The sequence below is a fragment of the Nematostella vectensis genome, chromosome 1 (assembly GCF_932526225.1).
Source record: "Nematostella vectensis chromosome 1, jaNemVect1.1, whole genome shotgun sequence".
Taxonomy (NCBI): domain Eukaryota; kingdom Metazoa; phylum Cnidaria; class Anthozoa; order Actiniaria; family Edwardsiidae; genus Nematostella; species Nematostella vectensis.
In genome coordinates, this window is record NC_064034.1 from 6,516,962 (window position 1) to 6,529,900 (window position 12,939).

The following is a 12,939-nucleotide window of genomic DNA, read 5'->3' on the forward strand; positions in this document are numbered from 1 at the left end:
GTTAGTCGATAAGGTTGATTTTCTCAATCCACTTTGAAACGTGTTCGCTATCATTTATAAAAACAGATTACTTGATTTGAGACTTTAGAAGAAAAGATACGACCACAATAAGAAAACGTATAACAATCACTATAGCGACGTATTTAGAAAATCTAGGGCCCCCTGTCTTTTTACACGAATGCTCACACTAGTAAATCCGCTGTCCACAGCAAGATGGAGGAGAGTGCTTCCATCCAGATCCGCGTCGTAGAGAAATTTCTCGACGTCCAACTGCATCTGACCGACTGAATACAAAAAAAAAAAAAGTCAAGCAGAATATAACATATGAAGAAACCTTTGTCGTTTTAGGGGTCTGGTACCGAGGAATTTTAGTTTCTTTTCAGAAGCTTTCTCCATTGACTAAAGACCCAGAGCCACTGTTTTTCTCTTCTGAATACAATTCACAAAGTTTGCGAAGCACGTGCAGGTTTTCCGAATAAGAAATATATGAGTTTCCATATATGGAAGTGACCGCGTCTGGGAAAAACGACAATTTTTGGCTAAATTTTCTTAATATGATCGCGTTGTCTGATGCGGGATCCGTTATAATTATATAGAAACAAATGAGGATTGTGTTACAAAGTATAGATTTTAGTAAAAAGCCGTATATTAAAACGCTTGCAGTCTGCTTACTGTACTTGAGGAGGACCCGGGCAGAGTTAGCCGCCCCACATTCCATAGCCACGCCCAACGGTATTTTGCCCTGGTCGTCTCTAGTGTCAAACGACGCATTGGATTCTAACTAATAAAAACAATAATCGAACGTTAAAACACGAACGCATTACAAAATAACGATAATCAAACGGTAAAACATAGATGCACTACAAAATAACGATAACTAAACAGTAACAGTAAAACATGGCTGCACTATAACGATAACCGAGCGGTAAATCATGGTCGCACTACAAAATAACGATAATCGAACGGTAAATCATGGTCGCATTACAAAATAACGATAATCGAACGGTAAAACATAGACGCACTACAAAATAATGATAACTAAACAGTAACAGTAAAACATGGCTGCACTATAACGAGGGAAAGATACTCACCAATGTGGTACAAATTTCGGGTTTGTTGGGGGCAGGGGGAGGGAAAGATACTCACCAATGTGGTACAAATTTCGGGTTTGTTGGGGGCAGGGGGAGGGAAAGATACTCACCAATGTGGTACAAATTTCGGGTTTGTGGGGGGCAGGGGGGAGGGAAAGATACTCACCAATGTGGTACAAATTTCGGGTTTGTTGGGGGCAGGGGGAGGGAAAGATACTCACCAATGTGGTACAAATTTCGGGTTTGTTGGGGGCAGGGGGAGGGAAAGATACTCACCAATGTGATACAAATTTCGCGTTTGTGGGGGGAAGGGGGAGGGAAAGATACTCACCAATGTGGTACAAATTTCGGGTTTGTTGGGGGCAGGGGGGAGGGAAAGATACTCACCAATGTGGTACAAATTTCGGGTTTGTGGGGGGCAGGGGGGAAGGAAAGATACTCACCAATGTGGTACAAATTTCGGGTTTGTGTGGGACAGGGGAAGGGAAAGATACTCACCAATGTGGTACAAATTTCGGGTTTGTGGGGGGCAGGGGGAGGGAAAGATACTCGCCAATGTGGTACAAATTTCGGGTTTGTGGGGGGCAGGGGGGAGGGAAAGATACTCACCAATGTGGTACAAATTTCGGGTTTGTTGGGGGCAGGGGGGAGGGAAAGATACTCACCAATGTGGTACAAATTTCGGGTTTGTGGGGGGCAGGGAGAGGGAAAGATACTCACCAATGTGGTACAAATTTCGGGTTTGTGGGGGGCAGGGGGGAGGGGAAGATACTCACCAATGTGGTACAAATTTCGGGTTTGTGGGGGGCAGGGGGAGGGAAAGATACTCACCAATGTGGTACAAATTTCGGGTTTGTGGAGGGCAGGGGGGAAGGAAAGATACTCACCAATGTGATACAAATTTCGGGTTTGTGGGGGGCAGGGGGGAGGGAAAGATACTCACCAATGTGGTACAAATTTCGGGTTTGTTGGGGGCAGGGGGGAGGGAAAGATACTCACCAATGTGGTACAAATTTCGGGTTTGTGGGGGGCAGGGAGAGGGAAAGATACTCGCCAAAGTGGTACAAATTTCGGGTTTGTGGGGGGCAGGGGGGAGGGAAAGATACTCACCAATGTGGTACAAATTTCGGGTTTGTTGGGGGCAGGGGGGAGGGAAAGATACTCACCAATGTGGTACAAATTTCGGGTTTGTGGGGGGCAGGGAGAGGGAAAGATACTCACCAATGTGGTACAAATTTCGGGTTTGTGGGGGGCAGGGGGGGAAAGATACTCACCAATGTGGTACAAATTTCGGGTTTGTGGGGGGCAGGGGGGAGGGAAAGATACTCACCAATGTGGTACAAATTTCGGGTTTGTGGGGGGCAGGGGAGGGAAAGATACTCACCAATGTGGTACAAATTTCGGGTTTGTGGGGGGCAGGGGGGGGGAAGATACTCACCAATGTGGTATAAATTTCGGGTTTGTGGGGGGCAGGGGGAGGGAAAGATACTCACCAATGTGGTACAAATTTCGGGTTTGTGGGGGGCAGGGGGGAGGGAAAGATACTCACCAATGTGGTACAAATTTCGGGTTTGTGGGGGGCAGGGGGAGGGAAAGATACTCACCAATGTGGTACAAATTTCGGGTTTGTGGGGGGCAGGGGGAGGGAAAGATACTCACCAATGTGGTACAAATTTCGGGTTTGTGGGGGGCAGTGGGGAGGGAAAGATACTCACCAATGTGATACAAATTTCGGGTATGTGGGGAGCATGGGGGAGGGAAAGATACTCACCAATGTGGTACAAACTTCGCGTTTGTGGAGGGCAGGGGGGAGGGAAAGATATTCACCAATGTCGTACAAATTTCGCGTTTGTGGGAGGCAGGGGGAGGGAAAGATACTCACCAATGTGGTACAAATTTCGGGTTTGTTGGGGGCAGGGGGAGGGAAAGATACTCACCAATGTGATACAAATTTCGCGTTTGTGAAGGGCAGGGGGAGGGAAAGATACTCACCAATGTGGTACAAATTTCGGGTTTGTGGGGGGCAGGAGGAGGGAAAGATACTCACCAATGTGGTACAAATTTCGGGTTTGTTGGGGGCAGGGGGGAGGGAAAGATACTCACCAATGTGGTACATATTTTGGGTTTGTGGGGGGCAGGGAGAGGGAAAGATACTCACCAATGTGGTACAAATTTCGGGTTTGTGGGGGGCAGGGGGGGGAAAGATACTCACCAATGTGGTACAAATTTCGGGTTTGTGGGGGACAGGGGGGAGGGAAAGATACTCACCAATGTGGTACAAATTTCGGGTTTGTGGGGGGCAGGGGAGGGAAAGATACTCACCAATGTGGTACAAATTTCGGGTTTGTGGGGGGCAGGGGGGGGGGGGAAAGATACTCACCAATGTGGTATAAATTTCGGGTTTGTGGGGGGCAGGGGGAGGGAAAGATACTCACCAATGTGGTACAAATTTCGGGTTTGTGGGGGGCAGGGGGGAGGGAAAGATACTCACCAATGTGGTACAAATTTCGGGTTTGTGGGGGGCAGGGGGAGGGAAAGATACTCACCAATGTGGTACAAATTTCGGGTTTGTGGGGGGCAGGGGGAGGGAAAGATACTCACCAATGTGGTACAAATTTCGGGTTTGTGGGGGGCAGGGGGGAGGGAAAGATACTCACCAATGTGATACAAATTTCGGGTATGTGGGGAGCATGGGGGAGGGAAAGATACTCACCAATGTGGTACAAACTTCGCGTTTGTGGAGGGCAGGGGGGAGGGAAAGATATTCACCAATGTCGTACAAATTTCGCGTTTGTGGGAGGCAGGGGGAGGGAAAGATACTCACCAATGTGGTACAAATTTCGGGTTTGTTGGGGGCAGGGGGAGGGAAAGATACTCACCAATGTGATACAAATTTCGCGTTTGTGAAGGGCAGGGGGAGGGAAAGATACTCACCAATGTGGTACAAATTTCGGGTTTGTGGGGGGCAGGAGGAGGGAAAGATACTCACCAATGTGGTACAAACTTCGGGTTTGTGGGGGGCAGGGGGAGGGAAAGATACTCACCAATGTGGTACAAATTTCGGGTTTGTTGGGGGCAGGGGGGAGGGAAAGATACTCACCAATGTGATACAAATTTCGGGTATGTGGGGAGCAGGGGGGAGGGAAAGATACTCACCAATGTGGTACAAATTTCGGGTTTGTTGGGGGCAGTGGGGAGGGAAAGATACTCACCAATGTGATACAAATTTCGGGTATGTGGGGAGCAGGGGGGAGGGAAAGATACTCACCAATGTGGTACAAACTTCGCGTTTGTGGAGGGCAGGGGGGAGGGAAAGATATTCACCAATGTCGTACAAATTTCGCGTTTGTGGGGGGCAGGGAGAGGGAAAGATACTCACCAATGTGGTACAAATTTCGGGTTTGTTGGGGGCAGGGGGAGGGAAAGATACTCACCAATGTGATACAAATTTCGCGTTTGTGGGGGGTAGGGGGAGGGAAAGATACTCACCAATGTGGTACAAATTTCGGGTTTGTGGGGGGCAGGAGTAGAGAAAGATACTCACCAATGTGGTACAAACTTCGCGTTTGTGGGGGGCAGGGGGGAGGGAAAGATATTCACCAATGTGGTACAAATTTCGCGTTTGTGGGAGGCAGGGGGAGGGAAAGATACTCACCAATGTGGTACAAATTTCGGGTTTGTTGGGGGCAGGGGGAGGGAAAGATACTCACCAATGTGATACAAATTTCGCGTTTGTGGAGGGTAGGGGGAGGGAAAGATACTCACCAATGTGGTACAAATTTCGGGTTTGTGGGGGGCAGGAGTAGAGAAAGATACTCACCAATGTGGTACAAACTTCGCGTTTGTGGGGGGCAGGGGGGAGGGAAAGATATTCACCAATGTGGTACAAATTTCGCGTTTGTGGGAGGCAGGGGGAGGGAAAGATACTCACCAATGTGGTACAAATTTCGGGTTTGTGGCGGGCAGGGGGAGGGAAAGATACTCACCAATGTGGTACAAACTTCGCGTTTGTGGGGGGCAGGGGGGAGGGAAAGATATTCACCAATGTGGTACAAATTTCGCGTTTGTGGGAGGCAGGGGGAGGGAAAGATACTCACCAATGTGGTACAAATTTCGGGTTTGTGGGGGGCAGGGGGAGGGAAAGATACTCTCCAATGTAGTACAAATTTCGCGTTTGTGGGAGGCAGGGGGAGGGAAAGATACTCACCAATGTGGTACAAATTTCGGGTTTGTGGGGGGCAGGGGGAGGGAAAGATACTCACCAATGTGGTACAAATTTCGGGTTTGTTGGGGGCAGGGGGGAGGGAAAGATACTCACCAATGTGGTACAAATTTCGGGTTTGTGGGGGGCAGGGAGAGGGAAAGATACTCACCAATGTGGTACAAATTTCGGGTTTGTGGGGGGCAGGGGGGAGGGAAAGATACTCACCAATGTGATACAAATTTCGGGTATGTGGGGAGCATGGGGGAGGGAAAGATACTCACCAATGTGGTACAAACTTCGCGTTTGTGGAGGGCAGGGGGGAGGGAAAGATATTCACCAATGTCGTACAAATTTCGCGTTTGTGGGAGGCAGGGGGAGGGAAAGATACTCACCAATGTGGTACAAATTTCGGGTTTGTTGGGGGCAGGGGGAGGGAAAGATACTCACCAATGTGATACAAATTTCGCGTTTGTGAAGGGCAGGGGGAGGGAAAGATACTCACCAATGTGGTACAAATTTCGGGTTTGTGGGGGGCAGGAGGAGGGAAAGATACTCACCAATGTGGTACAAACTTCGGGTTTGTGGGGGGCAGGGGGAGGGAAAGATACTCACCAATGTGGTACAAATTTCGGGTTTGTTGGGGGCAGGGGGGAGGGAAAGATACTCACCAATGTGATACAAATTTCGGGTATGTGGGGAGCAGGGGGGAGGGAAAGATACTCACCAATGTGGTACAAATTTCGGGTTTGTTGGGGGCAGTGGGGAGGGAAAGATACTCACCAATGTGATACAAATTTCGGGTATGTGGGGAGCAGGGGGGAGGGAAAGATACTCACCAATGTGGTACAAACTTCGCGTTTGTGGAGGGCAGGGGGGAGGGAAAGATATTCACCAATGTCGTACAAATTTCGCGTTTGTGGGGGGCAGGGAGAGGGAAAGATACTCACCAATGTGGTACAAATTTCGGGTTTGTTGGGGGCAGGGGGAGGGAAAGATACTCACCAATGTGATACAAATTTCGCGTTTGTGGGGGGTAGGGGGAGGGAAAGATACTCACCAATGTGGTACAAATTTCGGGTTTGTGGGGGGCAGGAGTAGAGAAAGATACTCACCAATGTGGTACAAACTTCGCGTTTGTGGGGGGCAGGGGGGAGGGAAAGATATTCACCAATGTGGTACAAATTTCGCGTTTGTGGGAGGCAGGGGGAGGGAAAGATACTCACCAATGTGGTACAAATTTCGGGTTTGTTGGGGGCAGGGGGAGGGAAAGATACTCACCAATGTGATACAAATTTCGCGTTTGTGGGGGGTAGGGGGATGGAAAGATACTCACCAATGTGGTACAAATTTCGGGTTTGTGGGGGGCAGGAGTAGAGAAAGATACTCACCAATGTGGTACAAACTTCGCGTTTGTGGGGGGCAGGGGGGAGGGAAAGATATTCACCAATGTGGTACAAATTTCGCGTTTGTGGGAGGCAGGGGGAGGGAAAGATACTCACCAATGTGGTACAAATTTCGGGTTTGTGGCGGGCAGGGGGAGGGAAAGATACTCACCAATGTGGTACAAACTTCGCGTTTGTGGGGGGCAGGGGGGAGGGAAAGATATTCACCAATGTGGTACAAATTTCGCGTTTGTGGGAGGCAGGGGGAGGGAAAGATACTCACCAATGTGGTACAAATTTCGGGTTTGTTGGGGGCAGGGGGAGGGAAAGATACTCACCAATGTAGTACAAATTTCGCGTTTGTGGGAGGCAGGGGGAGGGAAAGATACTCACCAATGTGGTACAAATTTCGGGTTTGTGGGGGGCAGGGGGAGGGAAAGATACTCACCAATGTGGTACAAATTTCGCGTTTGTGGGAGGCAGGGGGAGGGAAAGATACTCACCAATGTGATACAAATTTCGGGTATGTGGGGAGCAGAGGGGAGGGAAAGATACTCACCAATGTGGTACAAATTTCGGGTTTGTCGAGACTGGCAGCCAGATGGAGTGGAGTGCGAGCACTTGCACTCTTGGCGTTAACATCGCAGTCAGACACCTTCAAAAGCACCTAATAGAAGAAAATTATACAGAAGCCATTAATACGTATTGTCATGTTTTTTTGATGGTCCGAAGTTAAAATATAACTCGGCCGGGACGACGCATGCCATGCGAAAAATTGCGAGGAAGGATGAGAGAGGAGATCTTGTTTGGAATTAAATCTTCTTGGTTATTCATTCGGCACGAATTCAATATCGATATTATTGTTTTGAAATAAATAATATTCAACGACATGACCTATTTCTGGATATGTCACTGCGGGATCTTTCACTACCCAAAATGAAGCCCTTTACATATTTTAGTATAGCACCTAGCGCGCATCTTCTTTTGAAATAAATCGATGAAAGTGTGACTTCTAAAATTTACATGATACAGAGGGAAACTAAAAGGACTTTCTTTTTTTGCTTTGAATATGAGATTCTTTCTTGTTCTTATCATGAGATTCTTTCTTGTTCTTGTTATGTTGTTAACCTCTCTCGCGCGTTCGTGTGTCGCTTTCTGGTAAACCTGAGCTTTCCCAGGCAACATGTGGAAATATACACAAAATAGAATGCACAGCAACACAAGTATGATAATCTATATGTTCTTCGCATATAATGTTTCATTGAAAAGAGAGAACGATTTTGCCTCGGCGCCATAATTGTGAGTGACTTCGCTTAGTTAATTTCATGCTTAGAAGTCATTAGGTACCTAAGCAACGACGACGACAACGTATGAGCTACGACGGCATAAACAATGATAGATATGAATTGATTCAATAACAGCACGTGAAAATGCATTCTGTATGATTTATATGAATACATGATAAAGAATGATTGTCTTTCCGTCATCGTTTGAAAATGATATTCATTTCCTGGGTCCAGCTTGAGATATACACACTATTCACTTTTTTCCAATAGATAATTATGCTTCTTAAGGTTTGGTTTTACGAAGCGCAAGTCGAACGTATTAAGTTTCGATCCTCACTGATTACCGTTTACCTGATTTTGCTTATTGAGCGCAGTGTTTGGGATGATTCTCACTTGTTGCGTTTGCGCTTGCATTCTAATAAAAACCGCTCTATTATTTCTTAATTTCAGCGTCAATAAAGGTTCCGCAATAAGTTCTTTTACATACTTGAAAAAAAAAACTATTGAAAAAAACGACGCTCGTGCATTGCATGTATCTGTTCTTGTGAAATTCCATGAGAAATTATAAAAAATAGTCAATTACTGAATTAGCGTGCGCGTTACTAAGCTATTAGGTTTTCTAATATTTATTTGGAGAAATTGATATCGCTTATAGTGCGACTGATAGAAAATTGCTTTTAACTTTTTTTTAATAGTCAATTCGTTTTTACAGTGATTTAGGTATCACTTTGAGAAACGTATTGTTTAATCGGCACCATTAGTTAGTTTGTGTAGTCCCGCCAAAGTTGTTATACCTAACGTGCCGACACTCTAAAACAATGCGGAGCCAATTCACCGCCACGCTTTACAAGCCCGCACCACTGCAATCATCCTTTTGTTTCATAATAAGTTATGCAGCCCCTTTTCTTAGTTAGCCCTTTTAACGATTGGCCATAGAATTTTTACCGCCAAACGCGGCAAGGATTGAAGATTGCTACGGAGGCGAACGATTTCAGACGCTTGCTTTCCACAGATCATGTCAGACTTCAACGGCGTACCGTCTAGCATTCCACCTGGCCAGGAAGGCTTCCTGGGTTACTGGCCCCCACCAGTTCAGAACAAGGTGCCGAGGAAGCCATCATTTATGATGGATGATGTTATAGGAAATATCACTCAATATCACATGCCATCTACGGGTGGATCTACGGGGTCGTCTCCCACTGCCGACAGCTCCTCAGAGAACTCGGCAAGTCCAAGGCTTTCGCCTGTTCATCTTAACGAGTCACCACCCGAGAGCACAGGTTTGTAAAACAAACACAAGCATTTTGCCGTAGCTTCTGTCAGACAACACACAAACATTGCCTTGCTTTGAACACAAACATACACTCTCGTGTGCTCCATGTAAAACTGCACAAACACACAATTGACGTATCACAAACATACAGATCGCAGTGTTTCTGCGTCAAACAACAACATACCATTGCCGTATCTTCGCTTCAACCAACACAAACATACGATTAACGTGTTTTAAGTAAAAAAAGCATGCTGTACATACAATCTCTGTGTCTTGAGTAAGTAACACCAACATGCGACTGCCGCTCTTAGAGTCCGTCAATGGTAACATGCACCTTGTATTACCCACGCATGTTATGAATTTATTCGTTTAGATAATAGAAGTTGGACGATAGCGTTGGTAGTTTGTCCCTTTTAGTTAACATGGTATTCGTTTAAAAATACAATCTTCACTAGACTGCCCGCAAATTGAATGTTTGTGTGTATTTACAGTTCATGATAAAAGAGTCTAGAAAATTATTTTTCAAAGTTTATTTCACCAGTAATTAACATTACATGGAGGTAACCTGAGGCTAAATTATTGTATTATGTTCGCTAAAGTTCTTTCTTGTTGTTTCAGCATGTTCTCCCGTACCCGCAGAGGATATCGCAGTCCCTAAAAAGAACCGTTCCTCGTTTTCCGCTGAACAAGTTTTCCGATTAGAAAAGACATTCGAACTCCAGCAATACCTCGGCACCAAGGAGCGCCAACAACTCGCGCTTGCTCTCAACATGACCGACAATCAGGTAAAGACGTGGTTCCAAAATAGACGCATGAAGCAAAAGCGAAAACGAGCCGAATTCACACAGCAGCACACCAAGATAGCCTATCTGAACAGTATATCACGTGATCTACAACCCGGTATCCATGGATACCAGCCGCATCCGGCATACCCTCGTTACCAGGCTGCCTCGCCCCTAACGTACTTGGGATACACACCCGAGCCACCACCGCTTCACCGACCTCCGCTCCCACCGACATATTTCGAGAAGCCTAGTGCCGAGTTTCCTCAATCGCCCAATCTCTACCGAATGGGGCCTGGACCTGACGTAGCCCATCCAAGTGCTTCGCCGCTTGAGTATCCAGGCCTGCCACAGGGATTCCGAGAATACTCTTCTTTCGAGTCTACTCATCCGTTAAAACATAAGTGAAGCAAAAACGCGAATATACGGCCAAAAGACAATCACGGGAAAATTTGTGATTGCAAAATTAACTACTTTAATTTTCCTGCATTTTGTAAATAATGGTTTCTTTATTGCTTTATATATATATATATTTTTATTTTACTTTCGAGTGTAATAAACGATATGCAAATGCCTTTATTCTTTGTTTGTTGCTGTGATCTGCTGGAATAAGTTTCCTGTACATGGCCGAGTTTTTAACATTTGTTCCTTAGTAAAAAGGAAAAAAAATCAAAATTGGGGGGAAGGGGGGGGGGGGCTGACTGCGAGCCAACACATTATTGACTGCAATACATGGAGTGGCGAGACCGCGTGGTAAACGAAAAGGAGAATCGAACAATTTGAAAACTGGCCATGCACCAAACGGTTACGATAGGGCACGTCTACCCAGCATGCATTACGGGACACAAGTGATGTCTTACCTGCACGATCTCTTCGTTCCCGGCACGCACCGCGAAATGGAGTGGCGTATCATTTCTGTCGTCCCGGCAACCCACGTCAGCTCTACCATGACTTAGCAAGAGCTTGACCATACGCATATCGCCTTTAAGCACTGCGTTGTGAAGCGGCGTCCTACCAAACTGACCGGGCAAGTTGGCATCTAAGTCACATGACGCAAGCTATTAGACGGGCTACGTTATATTATTGCTTGAGATTTTAAAGCAAGATACTCACAAGGAAGCAAAACAAAAGTTAACAAATATATAGTGAAAAAATACGCACTTGAACAATATTTTGTCGTAAAAAATCCATCGGCTTATTCAAGCAACTTAAAAATCTTCTTGAAATTTTCGTTCATTAAATTTCGGACTTCAATCATTGGTTTGATTTTTTTTTCCAACTAAACATGGCAGCCAAGATGTGTAGAGCCCTTCCACGTGCGGAGAAAATAACACGACGGAAACTCACCGACTTTTCGGTCGAGAAATTTGGTCACAGTCACATGATCACCAGAAAGCACTGCTTTGTTTAGTATCTGAGGCTTGGATCCTCGCACCACTTTCTCGTCGCTATCATACTGTCAATCACAAATAAAGGCGGAGTTATACTGTCATTCACAAATAAAGGCGGAGGCATAATGTCATTCACAAATAAAGGCGGAGTTATACTGTCATTCACAAATAAAGGCGGAGTTATACTGTCATTCACAAATAAAGGCGGGGTTATACTGTCATTCACAAATAAAGGCGGAGTTATACTGTCATTCACAAATAGAGGCGGAGTTATACTGTCAAACACAAACAAAGGCGAAGTCAGACTGTTAATCATAAATAAAGGCGGAGTCATACTGTGAACCATAAATAAAAAAGGAGTCATACTGTGAATCACAAATAAAGAAGGAGTCATACTGTCAATCACAAATAAAGGCGGACTTATACTGTCAAACATAAATAATGGCGGAGTCATACTGTCAAACATAAATAAAGGCGGAGCCATAATGTCAATCATAAATAAAGGCGGAGCCATAATGTCAATCATAAATAAAGGCGGAGTCATACTGTGAATCATAAATAAAGAAGGAGTCATACTGTCAATCACAAATAAAGGCGGACTTATACTGTCAAACATTAATAAAGGCGGAGTCATACTGTCAATCATAAATAAAGGCGGAGTCGTCAATCATAAATAACGGCTAAGTCATGTCTAATTAGCAGTCACTTTTCATAGGAAATCAATATGCAGCTCGTTCTAATTTCAGGTAATCTCGTTTTTGTTTGTTTCAGTAATAAATTTACCGTAAACTCCACTTGATTATCAATAATCATATGATAAACACACAAAAAAAATCCGGCTACCGGGGTTGTTATTTTTATTTTTTGTTTGGCTCCAAGAACGAATCAAAAGGATCTATTTAAAATTTAAATAATATCATTTGCATCCCTTTTAGAGAGGCACTAAAACATTCGTCCAGAGTCGGGAACTTTTGGTCTTAAGTCTCCCCAACTCCCTCCTCGCTCGCTTATTACCTTTTCATCCATAGAGCTTATGCTATCATTTTCGAATGCGTCCACAGCATCCAGACGATCGTAGGACATGTGAATCCCCACGAGCGTTTGTCGTCTTTCCACGTGTCGCTTTCGCAAACTCTCCATCAGCAGTCTGGTTTCGGGGTCCAGGTCCCGCTCGGCCTCTCCATTCAGCCCTTCGCTATAAAGAGGGTTCTCAATGATCGAGGATTTATTGTCTTTCTCTGAATCGTTCATTTTGCCGAGTCGTCTCGAAGAGAAAGCGTGGCAGGAGTCTGTAACAAAAGGAATGAATATATAAATATCTGAATATAATGCATAGCAAATGACTTTTTAAAGATTTTTATTAACATCTTTGTCTCCCTTGTGTTTGCGATGCTGAAGAGGAGGGCGTAAGGGGGAAGCGAAAACTGTAAAAGAAAAACGCACAGAAACCGCACAAAAACACTAAAAACCGCACAACCGTCAAAATAAGTCAATAACCGTAAACCGCGCAGTCTAGAGAAACCGCAATAC

The 12,939-nt window shown here is 45.4% G+C and overlaps 2 protein-coding genes across 4 annotated transcripts in view; one reads left to right on the top strand and one right to left on the bottom strand.

The window, feature by feature from the left end:
* The window catches only part of LOC116602991 (transient receptor potential cation channel subfamily A member 1), a 35,888-nt gene that overhangs the window by 18,794 nt on the left and 4,155 nt on the right, over positions 1 to 12,939 (bottom strand). For all 3 annotated transcript variants that reach the window (XM_048730419.1, XM_032363870.2, XM_032363871.2), the window contains exons 2-7: positions 12,424 to 12,698; positions 11,366 to 11,474; positions 10,879 to 11,057; positions 7,237 to 7,344; positions 673 to 781; positions 187 to 284 (exon numbers count right to left, since the gene is read on the bottom strand). In XM_048730419.1, coding sequence (XP_048586376.1) covers positions 187 to 284; positions 673 to 781; positions 7,237 to 7,344; positions 10,879 to 11,057; positions 11,366 to 11,474; positions 12,424 to 12,660 — 840 coding nt within the window. In that variant the 5' untranslated portion in view covers positions 12,661 to 12,698. The remainder of the gene's footprint in view (positions 1 to 186; positions 285 to 672; positions 782 to 7,236; positions 7,345 to 10,878; positions 11,058 to 11,365; positions 11,475 to 12,423; positions 12,699 to 12,939) is intronic.
* Positions 8,891 to 10,593, top strand: LOC116602993 (transcription factor LBX2). Its single transcript, XM_032363874.2, has 2 exons — positions 8,891 to 9,243; positions 9,855 to 10,593. The coding sequence occupies exons 1-2, from the start codon at positions 8,979 to 8,981 to the stop codon at positions 10,424 to 10,426; spliced, it is 837 nt and encodes a 278-aa protein (XP_032219765.2). The 5' UTR covers positions 8,891 to 8,978; the 3' UTR covers positions 10,427 to 10,593.